The 23,477-nt window shown below is 42.4% G+C and overlaps 1 protein-coding gene across 1 annotated transcript in view; it reads left to right on the top strand.

The window, feature by feature from the left end:
• The window catches only part of LOC120789770 (cadherin-18), a 57,766-nt gene extending 35,826 nt beyond the window's left edge, over positions 1 to 21,940 (top strand). Inside the window, exons 7-11 of the mRNA XM_040126748.1 lie at positions 447 to 583; positions 2,904 to 3,025; positions 4,990 to 5,107; positions 14,316 to 14,567; positions 21,125 to 21,940. Of these exons, the coding sequence (XP_039982682.1) occupies positions 447 to 583; positions 2,904 to 3,025; positions 4,990 to 5,107; positions 14,316 to 14,567; positions 21,125 to 21,630 (1,135 nt within the window). The 3' untranslated portion in view covers positions 21,631 to 21,940. The remainder of the gene's footprint in view (positions 1 to 446; positions 584 to 2,903; positions 3,026 to 4,989; positions 5,108 to 14,315; positions 14,568 to 21,124) is intronic.
• The last annotated feature ends 1,537 nt before the right edge of the window (positions 21,941 to 23,477 follow it).

Here is a 23,477-nt window from a genome sequence, read left to right as displayed (position 1 = left end):
CTCTTCTTGGCGGGCTAGGAGGAGAGAACCCAGAGTGTATGTGTAGAGGTCTTTGGTGATTTGCAGGTCAAAGGCATGTAGACGTTTTTGTTGTAACTGGTCTAAATATGGTTGTAAAGTTACATATAATCACATTCCAGTCGCTATAATTCCACGGGATGCAGATTTAAAACACAAGTTAAAATGTAGTCAATTGAATGCGGTCGAAACAGTGGCAATTTGTAACCTAAACTTCGCTTTTAGCTTTAGCTCACTTTTAACCTCAAAGTCTAGACATCTTTTGACCGGTAAATCAAGAAATTCATTCTTACCGGGCACCACTATATAACTGTACCCTGCAGATCATCCACTGTTGTCTTGGTGAACCCTTCTATTTATCCATCCCTGTGTTTTTGAAAAATGCGTCTGGAGTGGATACATATGTTCATAATATCGTTTCCTAATAGGTATTTCATGGACAGCAAAGAAGAAGGAGAAAGGTACTTCAGAATTGATGAGAGCAGTGGAGTTGTACGGACGACGCAGCCTCTGGACAGAGAAGACATGCCTTGGCATAACATCACCGTGATGGCCTCGGAGGTTGGTAGGTACCCAGGTTACTTCCCATAAACCCAACGTTTACAAGTTGGCAAGTAAAAGTATACCTGCTGCGTCTGTGTGCTCTCATGTGCGTGTTCTTGATTGAGCATGTGTAGGTGAAGCCAGCCATGTTTTCTTGAGCCCTGTATTTCCTGCCACGATGACATTGCGCTTCTTGAAGGTCGCAAAAAGAATTGTACAAACAGATTCTGATATAATTTTCATCTTGGAAAGCTGGAGAAAGTCTGGAAGCTTGAACATGTTCCATTTCTGTCTTTGTGCTAACACGAAATAACGTTTTTCTCTGTAGCTGTAGACCTACAATTTCATTAGGTTTCATCAGGAATTTGGCCCTGAGTTATCTACATATTTTGTATTCATATTGACATAAAAATGGTTTTTACATACACTACACTTACTGTACATGCTGCACCATTCTCATCCCCTTCTGACATATAAATATGGTGTATTTCTCCCATATTTGACACGTGAAATTGCTGTAATGCAATTGCCTGAAAGAGGCAGTTAAAACAGATTGCAAGACAAAAACAAAGGTAGGTGCCATAGCTCTACCCAGAAGTTTTTTTTCTTTCTTCCTACGCTACAAGATAACAAGACAACCTTAAGGGATCATATAGTCAGAGAGAGCAGTCCAGGTTCAAATTCATGGAGTGTAAAACTGAACTCAGAATCAATATCAACAAAAGAAAGGTTCCATAAAAAGGAACCACTATATGAATCTGCACTGCGCCCTCTCCCTTTACCTACAGAATAAAGTCTGCAGCACGTTTTGGGCAGAAATTCACTTCAATGTCCTGATCAAAGACGCTTCTCTGGGATACTGTACCTGTTGATAGACACATCAGCAGCAGCAGGACACCAAAACCGCAGTCAATGATTGTCACCCGCAGCTCTTGCTAGATCTCTCCAGGTCACTGTCCCTTCTTTATCCTTGGCCAGACCACCAAATTTTATTTAGGCGTGACAGTAAACAGGCTGTACATACAACCCACCTCTGACCACATAAATGACCAGATGTTTTAATAGCATAATTAACAGTAATGTCCCAGTCACAAACAGTATTTAAAAACACAGCCCAACATCAGGTGACTTAATAGTGAAATTAATAATTGAAGGCTGGAGAAAACAAGGATGAAGGAGTTCATTTGCATATTGATTGGAATGTATTCAAATAGGTAAGAGTGTATTTTCCTTATAATTAACTACAAAATCAAATTAGTCCCAATTGTTTCAATTTCCTTTCCCACATTAAGAATTAATTGAATCAATGCAGGCCCTGCTAACTTCAAGAATTGCTATCGGGTAACTTGGGTAATTTGTAATCACAATTAGGAAAATCTCTTGCCAACAGACAGAGGTGCTGCATGCTAATGTTTCTTTATCTCGCCACCTCTCCTTAGTATTCAAGGATACAGTTACATGCCAGGACACTATCAAGAGGCAGGATGATGCTTTTTTACCGCTACAAATGAGCAAGGACACCCGGTATCATAGACACAAAGCACCCTGCACAGTTCCCTGCAAACCATCCTGCAGAGACTTTACCCCGCTGTCTAATGGCCGCCAGGAGTAGATAGAAAAACCATAGTGAGCGACCGAATTAGCAAATTAATATCTGATTAAATTTGCCATGTCAAACCTTTCACTGTCCTGCAACGCACTCATACTGTAAAACATACTTGCACCTGGAAGCTACCCAGTAAAACCAGTCCTCTTCAGCTGGGGGCTGAGGTAAACCCACAGGGTGAATGTCAACTGCTTTGCCTAAGGGCTCTTCAATAATGTTTGTGGAACCAGGGATAAAGCGAGTGAAACCTGTTCCCCAGACCCCAGACAGGCCTCACGAGTACTAAAAGCAAAACACAGTCAATATGAAATCTTAATTCAATAGAGCAAAGCATAATTCCAGTGTTAAAGCATGTTTTGTTTTATTTTTTACCAGAGGACATCGATATTAACATCAGATGAAAAAGGGCATATGTTTTACATGCTTCATGAATTGCTCACGCAGTACACTGGGTAAATAGGACCGCACACACCAACTGGGACAACACAATGGTGCACAAAGATGATCAGATGTGCTTTAATACACAAAATTGCCTTCTGCAACGTTGCGTCCGTCAGTGCTTTTATAATGCCACAGCCTAAGAAAAAAAAAAAAAAAAAAAAAAACATAAACAGCCCAACAAGAAGAGCACACTGTGTCCCAGTTTAAAAGTACAGTTTGGATGCTCTACTTTGTTATTGAGGCTTACATTTGACTTTCATCTTCTTTCTGTCACGTGGTCTCTCTCTGCACACAGACAACCCCAGCCTTCTCAGTCACGTTCCCGTCACCGTCCAGGTCCTGGACATGAACGACAATCCTCCCGAAATCGCTACAGACGAGGAGATAATTGTGTGTGAGAGCTCAAGGCCGGGACAGGTGAGCGCCTACGATTCACCGGGAGAAATCTGCGTAACACATATCTCATGCCTCCTTTTCTGTTTTTCTCTTCCTCTCTCCCCCCTCACATTCAAATCCTTCCCCATCTTAAACCCATCTCAGAAGGTTTTGAGAGCTGTGCATTGAATACATGCTTCCTCCGCTGAACTATTGTTTTCCTTAGCAAGTTTGGGTTGCTCACTGAGAGCTGAGCAGCAAGAGACAGTAAAGGAATTTGGAGAGAGCTACTTAATCATTCCTCATTCAAACTGAGTATCTCAGCAGCAAACCATGACAACTCTAAATCAAAGCTCATTCCAATTTACTCTCAGTAGTCTTTGATTCGTTTGAATTAACAAGGTTTTTGAGATATAGAGCAATCAGCAGCATGGAAATGGCTGAAAGGCTGGTTAGGCGAGGGATGATGGAGTAAAGACAGGAAAGACACAACTAAATACATTTTTAATAGTTTTAAGCAGGTGGAAGAAAAGTTTGAATGAAAGTTTACATTAAATTTGAGTTATGGTTGCATCATAGCCTCAGGATTCCTGGCCCAAGGGATTAAGTGAGAAGAATCATAATGTGTTGAATCAGATAGTAGCACACCAATATTCAGATGACACCATGTGAGAAAGAATAGAGCTGCTCATTAATGTTTTAGGTACTGGTTGCAACTCAATTCTTATACCACAGCGATGGAAAAGTTTCTAATTAGTTGGCAGGTGCCCATCAAAATTGTCACAGGACAGCTTGTTCCGATCAAGAGTTAAATGGCTGCAGGTAACCACAGTAACAGTGGACCATTAAAATGTGATGCAGTAATTAAAGTGACATGCTTTTAAAAATGATTCACAAAATTCTCATTTTCACGTCCTTCAAGTTTGTCAGTTGCCTGTCTCAGTACGAATCATTAGTAAATGTGAATGTCCAAGTGTCCTTGAGCAAGACGCCGAACCCCTAACTGCTCCTTAATGGTATCCGGTACTGAAAGACACGATATAGTATTATAACACCACTGATAGCCAGACTTCTACAGTATATAGAAAAAGACCACAGATGGACAAAATGGCTTTGAGAAGTACAGAGACACATCAGAGTGTCATTATTCTCTTAACCAAAAATTACATTGTGGAGAACAACTTTGCACCCCCCTCAGAAACCAATCGAGACGTGATGTTTCCTTACGCAGGCATTTTCGTGCAACAGCAATTTTTTATTGCTTCTTCTGGTTTTCCAAACATCCCATTAAGCTGATTTTTAAGAATAACTGAGTGGCAGTTAAGTGGGTTTTTTTTTCACATTTATGGGACAACGAAATTATTAAAACTTAACTTTGGAACCATTAATAGCGGAAGAAAAAAAAACACTTCTCAGCCAAAAGCTTCAACCAGTGCCACCCTGTCAACCGTGACATCCACATAAGTAAACTCAGGCACAAACAAAGCTTATTGTAATACGGCACAGTTAAGGGCTTGTGCAAGTGTACCAGGAGCACAGCAACACCTCAAATCTCACTTCAAAGATAAGATGTCCCCATGGTGACGGGCTACCAGGTTGTTTTTCTCTGAACACCGGCTCTATCCCTGCTCTTACTGTGCCTTTTACCAATTAAGGGTAAGAAACTGACATAAGTGGCAGTGAGGTTGCCCTGAGAGCACCCCTGTCACTGTTAGATGCCAGCCCCAACCCCTGGCACAAGCCAAATCCTAGTGTCACAGCCAGCCACAATGCCTCAGGCATCATACAAAGGTAGAGGAGCAAATGTTATGAGACCAGTTGGCTGTAGGTCAGAGGAACTTTGACTCTCTCCAGTTATGATCATGAGACATGCATCAGAAACTAAATCAACCCTTTGTCCTGCTTACAGTTAGAGTGAAAAGTGATTCCATATAGTGCAGCAGCTAATTAAATGTTTCAGGTGTTGTCTTTGGAAAGCAATTTACCCCCTATCTTCTGAACAACAGGTGATCCAGACTGTCACAGCGGTGGATAAGGATGACTTTGCCAATGGACAGCGGTTTTCCTTTGCTTTGCCAAGCCAGCTACCAGTTAATCCCAACTTCACCCTGAAGGACAATGAAGGTAATTAGGGAGATCAATATGTTTGTTTGCATTTCTTATGAGTTTTGCACTCTGCCTTCAGGGCAGGGCTCCATCCTCATTGCTAACATTCCAAGATCCAATAATCTGTACTGATTTCCTCATACCTTGGAGGTGTCAGCTGGGTATGGTGAACATCTTGAGACTCAAATGCCACTGGGATCTACTGTGAGTCGGGTCTTCATGAAACTTAAGTGTCATAGAGGTTTGGCATGTTTGTGCCCTCTGTTGTCAGATGGATTACCCGCTTTGGCGCTCTCTCTTTCCCCCTTATTTTGTGCCCGCAAGGGGCCAACAGTGGGCGGTAATGCGGCAACCAGTCTCAGTCTCAGGTGAATACCTAGCCCTGGGTTGGTCTGCAACCACAGGGCTTTTAATAGCTCTCAGCCAGATGATCTCAGTTTCCAGCTGAGAAGAGGAGTTCCAAACACTCCAGATGACTCTCTGAGCCAGAGAAAGGCAGGAAAACTGAGAGGAAGGGAGCACGAGAGAGATCAGAAAAATCGATGCGATAATAAGAGATAAGTCTGTTTGGCCCTTGGTCCAGTTTCTTCCCACCACAAGCTTTCCCTTGCCTACTTCAACTGCACTGAGGTGCAGAGGCACGTTTTGCTGCATTCATGTAAGTGGCACTCAGAGACACCCCTCACCTCCTGCCTACGTTCACTCCTAAGGGGGAGATGAATCAAACAAGGAAAGGATCAACTGCATCACTGCTCCATGTATCTCCTGATGAATTAACCTTTTTTTTGAAAGTGCAACTTTGGTATAAATAATTCACTGGGGCACTAATTTGTTTCAGTTTTACACATATTAACCCAGTAGAGCAGTTGATTGTTGGAGGTGAAATGGAAATGTGATGGTGTATTTGTTAGGGGAGAGGGGAGAATATTTACTATTCCATGCTTGATCATTAATCATTTGTCTTTGATTGGATCCTTTACTGTCTGTTGCAGTAGCCCTGATTCCTCAAAGGAGCCAAACATCTTTACCTAATCGACAATTGAAAACACTGAAAGATTCAGAGCTTGGTATAAAACCTGGTGCTACAATGACAGCCTTTTTATCCCAACTAATTAAGGATTGGTATTTTGGCATCTCTTTATGGGTGTGAGTATGTTGAAAGAGAATTAAAATATTTTCTTATTTTTGTCCCTTTGTTACTCTAGGGTTTTACCCAGACGTACATGAAGGTACACTGCCACAACTGCATGCAAAACATCTCTTGCTGATTTGCAACTATGCTGTGAATCACAGTTTGGACTTGAAGGAAAGCTAATAAAAGCTAAGACTGAAAAATCACTCGTTGACCAACAGCAGGCTAGCCACAGTGCTGCAGTCATTCTTTGCTTCCTCTTGCCCTGCTTTCTGTATAGTAAGATGTCTACCAGATAATGTGAGGCATGTCGTATAGTTGTGAAAAGTTGTGAACAGCAAAATGTAAATAATGTCCTCCGTGGCTGCAGATGATATTAAAGGCAGAGTGAGGTAAAGCCAAGTGTGTTTTATCTGTTATATTCTGGCCAAATAAAATACAGACTCTGCAATACTTGCAGAATTTTTTGGGGGGATAATAGCTCCTGGTAGGGTCTTCCAGGGCAAACTGGTCTCAGATGAGAAACCAGAGTAAGAGCAATTCAAAGCTTTGGATCGGTGTCTTTGGAAAAGTCTGCTTGTATCGGGGAGACTGGGGGCATCATCCTGAAGCCAGGCCCTACAGGCAAGTCACTGGTAGGTAGAGGTTTAACCATTATGGCAGGCCAGGCCGGGTCTACTTTTAGTAGACAAAAAACTAGATTTCAATTCCAGCTACCAGCAATCTGGACATATTTCCCACTCTTGCAAAGTGTTTCTGTCAAAGTATTTTTTACAACAGAGCCATCTGCAGAAATATATTCCCAAGCATTTGGGAAGGAAACCCCTCTTTCTTGAATATATTGAATAGAGTATTTTTTTTTCTTCTTTTGTTTCATGCTGCTTGAGTAATGGTGCCTTTCAGTTTGGGTTTTAGTGCCTGCTGCATACCATCCCACGGGCTCTTGTTTTTGTCAAACTATATCTGTAATATAATCCCATGTGGGATGGGCCAATTATGTGTCATGACGTGAAAATAAAAAAAAATATTATATTTATATTTTAATCATTTGTCATGGATAACCCCGAAAGAACAAAGGAGATTTTATGCAAGTCATAGTGTGGGATAACTGAAGGGTAAGTATAAGGAAAAATAAGCAATAGCACAGACAATTTATGCCTTTTGTTACGTCCTTAAAAATATATACTACATCCTGTAAAGCCAGCATAGAAGTGGGATTAAAGGACTTAAAGGAACCCTTGTATTTCCTCATGCAGCTTCCTCCCTTTTTCCAGGAAAGCTGTTAGAGAGCACGTACAGATTTAGACCAACTACCCGGGCCGTTAGTTGAGAAGACGAAAGAGCGGCAGCTTCCAAACAAAGCCTCTAACGTGTTCTGTTGACCGAAGAGTAGCTCCACTGGAGGTAGCTTTTAGACAAGAAAAGTGTTTCTCATTTTAAGAGCTACCTTTTACACTACCGGCTATCAGAGACACGCACATACCATCTGTTATACTCAGCCGCCATTCTCAGGCCAAAAACACAAATGACAAATCATTATATTAAAGCGTTTAGCATCAAGATTTTCTCTTTTTCGCTACCTGTTTCTGATCTGTTCTGTTGTGTAATTTCTTTGCTTACTCATTTATATTACAATTCCTTGTCCCCCGGGAAGATTTCATATCACCTACAGCATTTGTCTCTAAATTCTTCCTAGCTCGTCTGCACAAACATCCCTCTTAATGTTAAGCCGCTACACCCAGAGTTCGTACTGCCTCAGTCATCTCCAGTCACTTGGAGCCTGCATTTGCACTTGCACACAAAAGAGGTGTCGGAGTCATACAGCGTTTCTCCTGCCACTGTGTATTAGAAGTTATTTGCTGTGTTCACAATATCTGGGAGAGTGAGAGAAGCACAATGCACCACACTGTTGACTCCTGTGTCTGATAATTAAAGTAAGCTCTTCACACTCAAAGCAGCTTTGTCCGTTGCTGTTGTAGCAGACCAACAGTTGGTAGCTGTTGGTAGCCAGAGCCTAATACTTCCCTCTGTTGTTGTGCGACTGACGAAAATCCCTCTCAGTCACTCACACAACTAACTCTCTCCTGACCTCCTTTCCTCCTCAATTTGAGTTTGCTCACAGTGGATTGTCAGGAAACTCTGAGTTATTTGTGACTCTGTGCTCAGTTTTTGCATGAAAAAACAGGATTAAGTTTGAGACACTCTGATATTTGTAATGACCACTTCTTTAGCAATGATGACTAATGATATCTGTAAATCTAATCTAATCTAATCTCAGATTATTCCTCCTTCCCATTCACCATGATTTTTTTTTTTTTTTTTTAATAGGAACCTATTAACTAAAGCATTATGGCTTTATCGGTAAACTATTTTCTGTCTACTATTTTCTGTATCCATATCAGATTTGTTAAAAGCTGTGAACTTGTCTATCATTATCGGTGCTATTCCTACAGAAACCTGTCACAGCTCCAGCTCTGTGTAACAATGTCAGATCAGCGTGGTGGTTGAGTGTCGAGTTTCAGCTTAAAAAGGAAACACGGATTAAGTCTTAAATTCAGATCAAGGCCTTTTCCTTGTTTTAAATTGTGAAATTAAAGCATTTTTTCGCAAAGATCAAGCCAGGTTTTCCCGGCACACCTAGTCGTCATGCAGATGTGTCGATGCAGTTAAAGTGCTAGATGTTCTACAATAAATGCAGGTCAAACGCCTACAGCGTATTAGGCACCATTAAAGCTGAAAAACAAGGGGGATGCTTCTGCTCGGCTGCTCTCGGAAAGTACTTTGACAAACCTATTCTGTTAAAAGCCCTTTAAATATATTCAACTTGACTATGGCAACTCTACAATGACTGAAAATTGAATGCCTCTTTGATCTTGCTATCATTGTGATGACATTGGCTTCTAAAAAGACAATTAAACGGAGGCTATGATCTCTAAATAGCCCACACACTTAAATAGATCAATTGATTTCTGTAGGCATTTCTCACGGTTCGCATATAGAAGACCCTATGATATTACAGTATATCTGCTGTGTTGAAAGAAGCACTGTCAAGCCATTAATATGTGGGAAGTGTTAATTCGCTTTTATGTCATCCGCACTTCACTTGCGATGGATGTTACACTGCTAGATTGACAAAACAGCCATCATCTGCTGAAACAGCATGATTTGTGCAAAGAGGGCAGAGCAGTCGGTGTCATGCTGGTTTTGTCAAAACAAACAACTGAAAATTGCCACAATCTCAGATTTGAGTATTTGATTAGCTTTTCTATTATTCGAGGGAAAGTTCAGATGTTTACCTAATTACTTGATGATTATGATTTAAGACAAGGGAACGAGTGTTTTGTTTTTTGTATTGTATTGTTTTGCACAAACCTTGAAGGCATGCGGTAAGGCCCCGGCAGCCGGCGGTGCCACATCCAAGCTGTGAACCAATTTGTCCCGGCGTAACAGAGGACCATAATAGTTCTCTCCCGTCCACTTTGATTGTTGGTGCAGAAGAGTACAGGTCAAGCCATAATTAAATCAAATACACAAAACACAACCTTATGAAGCAAAGATGCCATAATGTGACGGTGTGAATAAGCTGAAACCAGTGCAGTTGGCACAACATTTCGTTTGTTTTTTCCAAGCAGCCAGATCACTGAAAGTATCCGCTGTGACGACCGGGCGCTGCCATTTTCTTAAGCTCAGCCTTACTGAGTCAGACTAATCCGTATTGAATTTAGGGGCTTATTTTAAAAAGGATGTTATGTTTGTCTCTGGATGTGCTGTTTGTTATTCTGCAGGAAATGCTTGGTGTTTCTAAACAAAATGATATTAGTATTTGAAAAACACTGATCCATTAATCGAAATACAAAGCTGCCTTTTAATAATACCTAGAGGTCTAACGGTATTTGTACTTTCCCTGCTGCGCTTGGTACGGAAGGCTTGGTTTGGTACGTGACTTGTTTTGATCGAGTAAGCCCCTATCAACCAAATAATTGCAGCGTAATTAGTCTTAACATAGACTAATTACAGTTTACGTCTTAGCGCATTTGGGCCGAACAGGCCTTTCAAAAGGTGCAGTTTCCACTTTGGCAGGGTGTTGGTTGTTAGTTGGTGGCTAGCAGATGCTACTCCGGTTAAGCTCGGGCCACACCACCGTACCTCATCAGCACAACAACCTCAAATGCTAAGCCTGAGCTTGTCTCCGCTCTCTGGGAGCATTATAGTTTCCCAGCGTGTCCACTGTACCGTAGGGGAACTGTGTGTCGACAACGTTCAGGCTACTTCAGGTGACCTTCTTTCTCTGCAAATAGCCTCTTTGCATTGTGCGGTATCATTTGAGCGCGTTTATTACGAGACAGAGGGGTGCAGAGTGCTGGTCACATGCTGCCATTCGCAGTCTGTCACAATGTTGGGTCAGAAACCAGGCTTACAGGCAGATGGATGAAGCAGGCAGGCAGGTAGGTTCAGACAGCAGGGAACTACACGCAGGTAGCACGCACAAAGGAAACCACACGGGAATGTATAATAAGCAGAAAATCTGAGAAGGAACAAAAGGAAGTGAACTGGTAGAGGTAGAGAAAGGTCGATTAGGGAATGAAGTGCACGTGGGGAGAGCCCAGGTCACTGCAGGGCTGATGAGAAGTGGGAACAGGTGTGTGGATGGGTGGGGCGGTCAGGTGATGAGAGAAGGATCGGAGGTCCAAAGACATCTTGTGAACAGCAGGTGGTGGGGAGATGAAGGGAAGAACATGACCTGGGAGAAGTGAGCGGGGCCAGGGGGACAGGGGCCGAGTGGAACCGGGAAGCTAGGACCGGTAATAATATACCCGCTGTAAATTATGTCCCACCATACTGTAGCACAGCACCTTATGCTCCAAGTGGCAACTGGAGAGAAGGTTCGTGCTGCATCTCATCAGCGGCACCTACACACACCCACCAAAGTTCACGAGGAATCCAACTAAGGGCATGTGTGTAGGCAGGTGTGAAGTCTGTAGATAAGTGTTCGCATCGCGTGCGTCTCCGAATTTTTTGGTTTGCTTTTATCTCGTAATCACACTTCATACAGTACATGCTCTGCGGAGAGTCAGCTCGATGACAACCATATTTGCATTCACTGTATGATAATATCTCAAATTTGAACATAGTTGTGCACCTCTTTATTGAATCCGGTATTGTAAATCAGGGATTCCCTGCAAAACACCACAGGAAACTGCCTTTCTTACTAAGCTCAGGTTTTTAGTTTAGACATACAAGTGTACAGTTCAAATGGCTTCCCTGTTTTGTTTGCTCATTCATAACCATCTAATCTTGAAAACTCAGGAGAGAGTTGAAACTGACCCTGTGGAGACCATAACCATTTTTACACGTCTGGCAATAAAGTTTTTTATTTGATGCTGATAAACCTTACTTAACTTTATGCCGTATCTTGAGATAGAGAGACAGGAATGCATAAGTGATAAAGTTATGTAAGCAGTGCTTCGCCTATCATTCTAATGCTTTTGGAAAAGTCAAAGAAATGAGGCCATTTGCGAGTTAGTGGTTAATACTCTGGCTTAACCCAGCGCTCGGGGAATTCCTCAGGGTTGTGGAGAACCTCGCACACGTGCATATTAATGTCCGTGTGCATTTCTTAATGTGATAGAAACACAGGTAGTTTTCGATGAAGCTAGATGTGCAGTCAAAGCCTACCTTCCCCTCATTTCCTCGGTGGCCACCTGCCTTGCACCGGCACTGCCTTACAGGTGACGCCACGTCGTGCGAGCTGTCACAGCGCGGTTAAACTGTGACTGTGCTAACTCGGGCTGCCGCCCCTCTTCTGCGGATGCCGCGCGGCTGCAGATGGCCCATCGCACTGCAGTGTTAATCAGCAAACCCATAGCTCTCCTCCACCCACCTGCGACGAGAGGCGGTCTAATGTGAAATTAGCATGACATAATTGATGTGCACTTCCTCGTCGCGGCCCGTACAAGGACCCGCGCCGCTGTGGCTCTGTGCTTCAGAGTGTAAAAGCTGTGACGCTAGGCATCACGTACACACAGCTTGTTTGTCTCTCTCCGCCTCAGCCTCTTTGCTCTCTCTTTGGCTCACGCACACAGACATACACACACAAACACACACCATTCAACCCCCTCACCTCCCCCTCTTCTCCTCTCATCTTCCAATTCCCCATTTCTATTCCTTGTTATTTGCATCTCTCAAAACCCCCCAACCCATCTGCTTGCTGATACGGTGATACTGCGAGTCTGACTTAATAAAGCTTGAAGTACATGTTGTCATTCCAACTGTCGATCATCATAATTATTCATAGATGGAGCAGAGATTGGAGTGGGAGGCAAGGTCTCAGAGCAGCAGCACGATAGGACAGCACGGCGGAGGTGTTTTCGCTGGGTGGAAAAGGAAAAGGTTACCCTGTACACGATTCAGCATTTTCTGAACTTAAAATATCACGTAGATATATATCAGCATGCAGTGTGTCATCTACAAGTTTCTAGTTAGTCAGTCAAGTGAGGCCCAAATTAATCATCCAGGTACCTGAGTCACCCTAGAAGGAGGTCTTAAATAAGCCTTGGCTGTACTGTTGCAGTTGTGAAGGGTAGAAGGGTGTAGTTGAAATTCTTAACATCTCTGTGTACGTTTGGCTAACAAGCTAGCCCAAGCAGCTACTGTATTTTGGGTCACCTGGCCCCCGACAAACGATGCCGTAAAGTTGGCTATGAACGGGTGCTTCTGCCAAGCATTATAAGCAAATAATTCCAGGCCGTTGGAAAAGCAAACAAAGAATCTCATGCGCGAGTCCAGCAACACCAATGCGTCACTCCACTTTGCTGAGCACTAACTCACGGCCACAGGATACATGAGCAGTGGTAAGCAATGCCTCAAATCAGAATCTAAAAATGCGGATGTTTGAAACTATTCAAATTAAATTATTCAATTTATAGAATTGCATATATTATAATGATATTTAATTATTAAAATTATCCAAATTGACGACTTAACATATTTTACATGTCCAGTGTCAGTAAATATAAGTGTAACACTAAATATCATCTTACGTTCTCTTTAACCGGTCTTAGAATATATTACATAATTCATGATGAAAGTCAGTGTACCACAGTGACTCGGTTTTGGAAGGAATCGGTGGGCAAGTGGACCATAAATGCCAGCAGATGGCTAATGGTGTCCCCTGCCAGCGGTGAGAGAATCTCGATCTTGTATTTTTGTTGCAGTGGAAATATAAATATTATATATATATCGATGGAGCTCCTAACTTCTATAATCTCTCTGTAGTTCCAAAATCCACTGATATATAACAAAAAAACCGGCTGAGGTAAACAAGGCTGTTTCAGTTGGCTAGAGCAGTATAGAGGACATTGGGAGGTAGCCTGCTGTGCATGTTATACATCTCCCATCCCTATGACAACCACAGGGATACCCAACATTCATGTTGAAGAATTCAGACCATCTTATATCCAGAATATTGCTATGGACTGAAGTGGATGTACACAGCCTGTCTGCTAAGAGTATAGGCCAATTAGATTTCTTTGATCAGATCAGAGCATGCATTCAAATTGAAGGTTAAAGCCCACTTGGGAGAGAGTACTGGCATCACAGGTTACACAATAAGTTTATTTTCCGTCCATTTTTTACAAGTACTTCAAGTGTTAGAGCTGTGTGTTTATTTGCATCTTCTTCCTTTCTGAATCTTGCCATAAAGCCTTCCATATAAAGCCTTTTTATTTCTGTTTATCTACGTGTCATGTTCCATTAACATGTGGTGTTTCTGCAGAAGCCAGGGTGAACTGTTCTTTTGTGGCACATAGAAATAGTAAACGAACACCTTTGAAATTAATTAGCCTTGGCACACACGGACACAGCCCACACTGTCAATGAAAATCTTTAAAGGCAAAAAATAAAAAAATCCATTTCTCAGTGGCAAATTGTGAATTGGACGTGGAATGGATTTTTTTCCCTGTTTAGCTGACGATTCATACGCTTAATCTAAATGTTTGCATAAATATGTAATTGCAGGCTTCAATAAAAGAGGGATGCAAATGAGAGGAAACCATCAATTAGTCTAAATTTTTTTTTTTTTTTTCCCCATTATAGACAGCACAGCTAGCATCATTGCAAGACGGCGGCGTTTCAACCACCTGACCCAGGAGCTGTACGAGCTGCCCATTGTGGTGTGGGACAGTGGGGAGCCATCGCTGAGTGGTACCAGCACCTTGACCCTGCGAGTGTGCCCATGCCAGCGCCACGGCAGGATCCGGATGTGTCAAGGCGGGGCATTCCTCTCCTCGGCCGGTCTCAGCACGGGGGCTCTGATTGCCATCCTGCTGTGCATCGTCATCCTGCTGGGTAAGTTGGGACCGTCGCAGGGATTCGCACTTGCAGTGGGGAGCTGCCTGGGGGCAAATATCCTGAGGGCTTGGACAGAGGACACGGACCATAGAGGGGCAGGGAAGAGCAGAAGGGTTTGAAAGGGTTTGACAAGGACAGAGGAGGAGAGAGGGATGAATATACATGCGAGTACCCGGGTGGAATTTCGAATGACGGTGGAAAGAAAGGGAGCGGGCAGGGATGGAAGAAAAAGAAAAGGATATGAAGGACAGAAGAGAAGAAAGGCAGAGAGAGCAGGGGGCCGGAGGAGAGGTGAGTAGTAAGGAGATGGCGAGGACAAAGACAGCAAAGAAGAGGGGGGTGAAGACTGCATGGTCAGTGGGATTCAGAAAGGAGGTGAAAAACAATTGAAAGTATACTGAGAATAACCCTACAGTGGTTGGAGAGGGGAACTTGAGTCTGAGAGCAGCGAGGATTCATGTTCAAACAGGCAGCTCAAATCAGAAAATCAGATTAGGCCTAAATCACATTTGTTGACAATTTGAAATTCAATTCAAGTCTGCTCTCTTACTATGCAACCAAATCGTCTTTTTTTTTTTTTACCCCCGCCCCCACCCCGCACCCCCTGCCTGGCAACGTTGCAATGTTGCGACTAGGAGAGGAGAGGACAAGCACGGAGGAATGTGGTGACAGCCAACACAGATACCACTCTTGTTGATCTCATGTGTGACGGATGTGTTCTGCACCGTGAATACAAAACGCCGTCAGAAATACAGTGAAAATAAACGGGGCTACTTCCACGTTAGCAGCCCGTCACAGCACCCAGGAAACACGTCCTCAGCCAATGATGTGCGTGCCTCGTTACTCTGGCAACCTGTCTTTGAAGTGACAGTGAATGATCATTTAATACACTTGCAAATATAATCTTGTCACTTTGAATTCGGAATCTCATCCCGTCATCTTTACGGGTCAGATTAAATAAAACAAATTAGAACATAATCTTGGAAGTGGAATATGTCTGAAATGTTCCACAAATTCTTCGTCAAAGATCGAATCATTACATTTCCCAAAGTAAACAGGTTCCTCTTCGGCGTTGCAGACCAATTTCTTCCTCTGCAAACCAAACTGTAAAACAAGATTAGACACAACTGTCTAATAACACGACTTCGGCGTGGCTGCTCTCCTCTCCTCTCTTCGGTGATTGTCTGTGGACATTAGCGCGTGAAGGTTATGCATATTCATACGGGCTGTCTGCCTCCTCTACGCCAAAGCCTTTGGCTGAGGCGAACAAAAGGCCATCACCACTGTTTGGAGCAAACACTTGAGTGAGAGACACACGCTGAATCCCTAATCATCAGCGCGAGGCAAATTCTAGTTGGGACGGAGAGAGAGGGAGAGAAACCGAGAAGATACAGGAACGGATCACACCTATATGAATTTTTTTAGAGGGTTTGACCAGTGGTGCATTTTGGGTTCACACTTTCCAGTTACAACCCCGGGAGATGCGAGGTTTCGTCAACGGGTTGCGGCCGGAATAAATCAGATTCCAGTGGACTGAACAGCCATTCATTTGACTCGCCCGAACCATTTTTCATAATTCACCGTCTCTGGTGTTCATACCAGGTACAGTGAAGAAAGAGCTGAATGTGGGTTTCCGGGTGGTGTAGTGGTCTAGGACGCATACTAAGTGACTGCAGAATCCCCGGTTTAAATCCCACTTGGAACTTTTGTTGCACGTCATGCCTCCCACTCTCCATATGGTATTTGTCTCTCTTTCCTGCCAAGCCCAGTATTGAATCTCAATGCTTATTTACCCCCGGGATTAACAGGCGATTCTGTATCTGGATACATTATCGGTAAAATGGCATCCGATCCACTGGACTTTGCATCTATAACTGTTATTAATAAGAGTTGTCACTAAATTGATTCTGCTCTCATTGAGCAGACCGGACTGGATCTCAATATGCACATTGGTTAGCTGGGGTGGGCAGACTTTAAACGCGTTGTGTCCCAGGGGGAAAGAAAAGTCATGCCATGGAGAGGCATTGTTTTGTTTTTTTAAATCCCCTTTTTGCGAAGAAAGAATTCCTAGCCACGGCTACAACTTGTAGTTTTTCCGCCGGGCCAGCTTGCGTTCGTGCGGAGGGGCGTAATTCTTCTCTTGCAAACTGCGAACTCGCTGCACGGTTTGCATTTGCACCCGGCTGACATTCAGCAAATTCCGATCACGCTGCGATCTGCGAGCAATCAACACCTTGCCTGAATGCGTTTTTTTTCATTTAACCAAATATACCAAACACAATTATTCCTCAATCAGAGGTACTGAAAGAAGTACTCAGGTATCATTTTGGCACTGATGTTTATGTATGAATTTAATGTGTATGTTACAAACTGTCCTCCGACACCTGTACGAATCCATCAAATCCTTGCACCCATAAAACCTGGGGATAGTTTGCGTTTAAATGAGATTGTTGACCAAAATGAACTTGCTCGAGGTTTAAAAAAAAAAAATTGGAAAAATGTTCTGCGTGAACAGACTTTAAGAGTCACACCAGAAGAAGTGAGCGAGAGGTCTTGCTAATGTTGAAATGCGGACTCATTGGTTTTCATTCAGAGCTCACTGGTTGGCAACAGTGGTGAAGCCAGCACATCAGGGTCTATTATACTTACATATACACGGCTCATACTTTCAATTCTTGTTCATCGTTTCTTGTCAGTGTGATTTGTTTGTGTCTGATTGTTTTCCATCTGCCCAATTAATGTGCGTGTCTTATCTCTGTGCCCGCTAATAAGCCATCCTAATTAAGCCTGCAGCAAACCAGAAAGGGATACATTCTATCTCTGAACCGAGTCAGTTGATAATATTGGCCTTTAAACATCACTTAAATAACGTGAAATATTCATAAGTAGATCATTGTTTGGATTTTATTCATTTAGTTTCAAAGAAAATGGTACAGAATTACAGTACTAATTGGGTTCAATGAAGAATTGGATTATAAATACAACCAATAAGGGTATTTCTACAGTCTCTGCTTGATGTAGAATGAACCCATCTGACTTTGCAGTGTCGACACAAAACAAATACTTACTCGTGACAATTGCAATACCGTGTCTTTGCTAAAATATAACATTTGTGTGGATTTGAGGATCGTATTTTGTACGATAATCCTCAGCGGCTCCGTTTCCTTCCAGTCCCACCACAGCAACAAGTTAACGGACTAGTAGGCAAACTGTCAACAGTGGTCGGATCGGGTGAAGAATATTTTTCAATGATTCTGTTTCTAAAATATAAACCACATCTATGCAGCTATTTTCGAGCTGAGTCAAGGTGATGAATGACATGGTAATATGGAGATATTGATCATAGTGAAGAAGTGCTGCCCTGTACTTGTGTCTCGACAACATGGGACAACAAAACCAGACAAACAACTGACTTAAAATATTGCAGTTGTCACTTTTTACTGGTTTACTTGCAGTTTGTTTTATAAGTTTTGCTCTCTTTCGGCTGCGGTCTGAGCCCTTGAGAAGCTGCAAGCAATGGCCTCCTATTTGGATCGTACACGGAATGCGAGAAACTCATCTAGTCTTGCAGTATAATCTTCAATAACCAGGGTATAAATGCAGCATAAACAAGACTCCTGGAATGGCTACTGCAGCAAATAGTAATGCTCTCTGGTGCCATAAGTGGTGTATTAAGCAACAGTTAGACCTCAGCTGTCCTTGGCTCGGCATATGAAATGATTTGAATGGACCACTGAGGGAGCATTAGTGTAGAGCCTGTATATTACGGTTTGGTGTCCGCAGTGACTAGGAATATACCACAAATACAAGTAGATCACGAACTGTGGAAAGTGCAGTCTGGTGTAAGAATTGCTGGTAAATAATAAAAGTGAATTAACTCGGTGTCTGGGCAACATTTTTATTTTTCATTATATTCAGGGTGTTTACCTCGAAATCACAGTGAGATGTTAAACTGTAGATAGTGGAAGCAGAAAGTGGCAAAAAGAAATGTACCAACTCCAAAATATGCATGAGGAAGTAACTAAAAATGCAAAAATGATTAATTTCCTATTTCTTCTCTCGATGATTGACCCAGCTCAACTCACACACTCTCAGTTTCTTGCATTGTGTAATTGGTTGCTTTAAACAAGTACGGCGATAAGCGATAAGACAAATTGTGTTTTTCACTCTAACACCACTTGGGCAGCGTCAGTGCACCAGGTGGAGTGAAGTGAATATTGTTTTGGTTTTTTTTTGCATAGATTAATCACATGCAGGTAGGGGGACATTTCATTAAAAACACAGGCATGGAACTGCACTGGACGATGAAATTACATGTAGATAGATGAAATCCGTGCATAATTACTTTCGCAAAAAGTATCTTGGGGTTCAGTCAAACTTTTTTTTTCTTTTTTTTTCCCATCCATAACAGAGTGGAAAAGTTTACAGTGTTGCATTTTACATTTAGTTTGACACTGTCCAATTACAACTCAAATCAGGGCTTGTGCAGTGCCCCATGGGCTGACAGCTAGCTTAGTTACTGGACTAAGTTGTGGTTATCTGTCATATTGCCGGTGGCAAACATTCTGTCATGAAACAAGCAGCCACAAAGAATTAGCTGTGCATCAGCCCAGACAATGATTTACCTACAATTATTTTTGGGCTCCAAGCAGATTATTAGTCTGGCAAATCGTAAAACTGCACCATGGCGCCAGACTCTTAAGGGTCCCGCAGGAGCAACTCTTTTGTTGGTGACCCTGCGTTTTTGCCAGAGCCCTCAGCATTGACACCCCCTCTGTGTCAGCATAGTGGCCTCATTCATTCATTCGGGACCACAAACGGTTTTTGCTTCTAATTCTTGTCCCTGGGACTCCCTAGCGGGCTAATCTGCCCATGATTACATCCATTAAAAGGAGAATTTCATGTACTGAAGTTGGTTCAGATTCTCAGTTGTGATGAAAACCTGAAAGAGGTCTGGCATTTTAGGTCTGTTTTGGTCCACTTATTCAGTGCTAGCACTTTTTGAATGGGATTATTCCCACTTGGCCAAGTGAACTGAAGGAGTAAAGGCTCCGGTGTTTAAAGAACTCACGCTTGGTGTCAATGCACCTTTAGCCTACGTCTACTCTGAGGCTTAAATCTCGTCTTTGAAACTGCATTACAGTCTGTTTACATCACGCCACAATATGTATACAAACATGGATTCTTTGAGTAAATACAGTGAATCAGCCAGATGCATCGCTGCATGAAAGCTGAAATCTCCACCTACTCTTAATCCACCGCCACCACCTTCCCGTCCCTCTGTCGAGCTCTCGCCTTGTATGTGTTGTACAGGTGCCTTTTCCCGAGAGACTGATTTAACACAGTAGTTTGTTGCTGTTTAGATAAAGATAGCATATAACAGTTGATGACAGTTGTATGATGCCGAAAGCGTTCATATTACCTTTTAAAAAAGGCTTTTCCCATGACTTTTTCGTTCCTTTGAGTCTTTATGTTTTTCCAAAAAGACAGGAACTCTGATCCATCTTGCTCGTCTCTGCTGATGTAGGATAATGAAGTGGTTTTAGATATTGCACCGCTGTAAAAATGTACTTCCCTCACTGATGCCATTTTATTAAATGGATGTTAGCGTTAACATCTTGCGGAGAGGTCATCATTAACCCAAAGAAGCGTAACTCTCATTAGTAGTGGGAACAAGTTCCAAGCTGTAGCATGTCATCAAATATTACTTGGCTTCATGACTTCATTAACAGTTGGAGAAGATATTTCAGACTGTAAGCTACTTATCAGCAGAGACACTGTGAAACACCATGCTACATTTTCATTGATGTGGCACAGCTGGCTCATTCCTTCCATTTCGGGCCTCACCTAAAACTAAGAGATGATTACATGAGACATACCTCCATATGCTTTCTCCTGACTTGACGTATTGCATTTTGGCTGGATGTGAGGTTGAGTTTGCTCCTCCGATGATGATAATGTGTATATTGTCATCATCTCAGCAGCTTGCATCCAAAGAGTCATCACAGCCTCAGAGCTAATGTCGGCTAATGCGATTATTGATTTACAACTCCTCAACGCTTGGCCACTTTTAGTGTCCTAATGGAAAAACGGATAAATATGCATATAAAATTGGCTTGTGCTCATTTGCTTTGCTGTTTACGAACCACAACATGTTTGTCTGTCATGAGCTATGAATTAACAAACAACATAGGCACAGGCAGGGATCGGTATTAGCATAAAAGAAAATGGCTGAGCATTGTAACCACATTCAACTGTTCCATTATGTGATGTTGTTCTGCTAAGCGGTTTGTTAATTTAATTGTCGAAAAAAGCAATTTTCTTCCTGTCTGACTTCTGTCTGCAACTATTACATGTGCCAGTTTATTGTATGAAGCTATTTTCCAGCATTATAGATGGAAAATAACTTACTTACAAAATAAAAAGATGTGCAGTATTGTTACATAAGGTTATATTTTTCTTTTTTTGTGGCATTATACTCAGCACCTTTCAGTTTTTTAGAAATACATTATAATCACTGATGCAACAAAAACCTCTCTTCTTCTCTTTTGAAGCCATCGTGGTTCTCTTCGTCACACTGAGGCGGAGCAAGAAAGAGCCCCTTATCATCTCTGAAGAGGACATCCGAGAGAATGTGGTCACCTATGATGACGAGGGCGGAGGCGAGGAGGACACCGAGGCCTTTGACATCATCGCCCTCCGTAACCCGGCCGCCGCCGAGGAACTCAAGTTCCGGCGGGACGTCCGCCCGGAGGCAAGGCAAAACTGCGGCCCACCCCGCAGCGGCCGGAGCCCGTCGGTGGAGCTGGACGAGGCGGACGTGCACGTCTTCATCAAGCAGAGACTGGTAGAGGCCGACATGGACACCAGCGTGCCGCCCTACGACTCCCTCCAGACCTACGCCTACGAGGGTCAGGGCTCGCCCACAGGATCCATCAGTCCTTTAGACTCTCCCGGCACGCAATCGGAGCAGGATTATAACTACCTGGATGACTGGGGGCCCGAGTTCCAGAAACTGGCAGAACTCTACGGAGAGGCAGAGTCGGATGGGACAACCTAGTCTGTGATTTCACTCCTGTTCAAACCAAATCTGTTTGAAATCTGTTTTTCAAATTTTCAGTGAACGATATAAACAAACAGAGATGCTTTCAAACTGGTCTGGTGGTTTTCAACTTATAATGTTGAACTAAAAAGACTGCTCTATTTTTCTTTTCTTTTTTTTCAATTTGTCGCTTTGGATCATGGGTCGATCATCTGGAAGTATTAAATCAGATTTTGAGATGGAAGAACAACAATATGGAGAAAAAGGGAAATGATATTTTCCATGGTGTATATTTTTTATTGCTCAATAAAGTCCTGAAATCCATATGAGTGGATATGTGAAAAAACTGTACATTTGTCTTCTTCCTCCGAGAATGGATCTACAGCACTGCGTACATTTAAGATTATAATGGTGGGAAGCATTACCAAAGGGGTTCCTGATTCACCGTGAAGGGGATGATGCTGAACCAGCCGTATGCAGAATAACAACACCTCCAGTCCAATGACCTTACATTATGTTTTGCTTCATTTATTCAATGTTGCACTCATCTTCGAAACGCTCACTGAAATCGGCCTTATATGGAAATATATGTAAATTTTTTTGATGTTAATTGAGGAGACTTGAGGAAATACCACCTTAAGTGGATATTGCTATCACAACAGGCATCTTAAATGATAATGACATTATAGCAGCTGTATATGTAATTAACATAATCCGAGGCGCACAATGAATGTGATTAACTTTTTCCTAAAGCCAAGATCTTTTAGTTAATGCTTAAATCTGTGAACCCGTCCAGATGTAACAGATTGTGGTTCCCCACAAATGCAGCAGACTGATATTTTAGAGCAACCTTGGTATCCCAAACTTTCCCCAGGGTGTCCTCACGGTCAAATTTCCAATTTATTAGGTGTTATTAGCTATTAGGAGCCCGTCTATAGGAGCTGGTCTCTCTGCATCGGTTCATTAATTTTACCCGTGCGTGACGCTTTTTTGCAATGGGACTGCTTAGGGAAATCTGGGTGTACAGTCTTTTAGATGGCGTAGAGGAACCCCAGTGCCGTGTCCCAAATTCGGTACTCCATAATAATTCATACTAATTGGAACTGGAGAAATGAGGAGCACCAGTATACATACTATACCAAACTTTTCTTAAACTTGAAAAGAAAGTTGTGGGCATTGGTCAAGTAGCTCGGGGGACATATTGGAGAACGAAACAAAAAGGTATGAAAATCATCTTTAACACATTTTACATCAGTCCCAGTTTGACCGACGTCCTTTAACACACATCTTGTGTGCTTTCCTGTGAGCTTAAAAGGGTAAAGCGCATTGATTTATTGTACACTAACTGCCGAAACGGTCACTACAAAGATTTGTAGAGGGTGTACACACTTGGGTATACAGCGATGTGTGGATCTGGGACGCGGAAGGAGTCATGTATCCACAGACCTTAGTTAGTGCTGGTTACGTCACTTTTTCAGCGATGTCAAGTTGTTTTAAGGGATTGTTCAAGAGATCCTTCAAACCGTCCATTCATTAGCTATACCGCAGGTTTTTAAGAGATTTCAGTCCTAATTCTTTGGTATCTGCTAAGTAAAGACGAATAATTGTCACATTTAATTTCTTCTCGGCGTGAAGTCTCTCCTTCCTTATAAGGAATCACGTCTGTTATATTTGATTCAAAGTGCCACCAGTGACATCTTTGTGATACTTTATGTGACACTAAATGGAAGAGTCTTTACATCCATTAGAGGAAAAATAATCACCTCATATTTATCATTTAATATGTCAAACAGACAAGAAAACTTCAAAGTGGTCTCATTTTGTGTAAAGTTGTCAGCTCACCTTCAAAAAGGTACAATTTGCTT

This window comes from Xiphias gladius, chromosome 5 (genome assembly GCF_016859285.1).
Source record: "Xiphias gladius isolate SHS-SW01 ecotype Sanya breed wild chromosome 5, ASM1685928v1, whole genome shotgun sequence".
Classification (NCBI taxonomy): domain Eukaryota; kingdom Metazoa; phylum Chordata; class Actinopteri; order Istiophoriformes; family Xiphiidae; genus Xiphias; species Xiphias gladius.
Note: the sequence above shows the minus strand (reverse complement) of the source record. Positions and strands in the feature narration are given on the sequence as shown.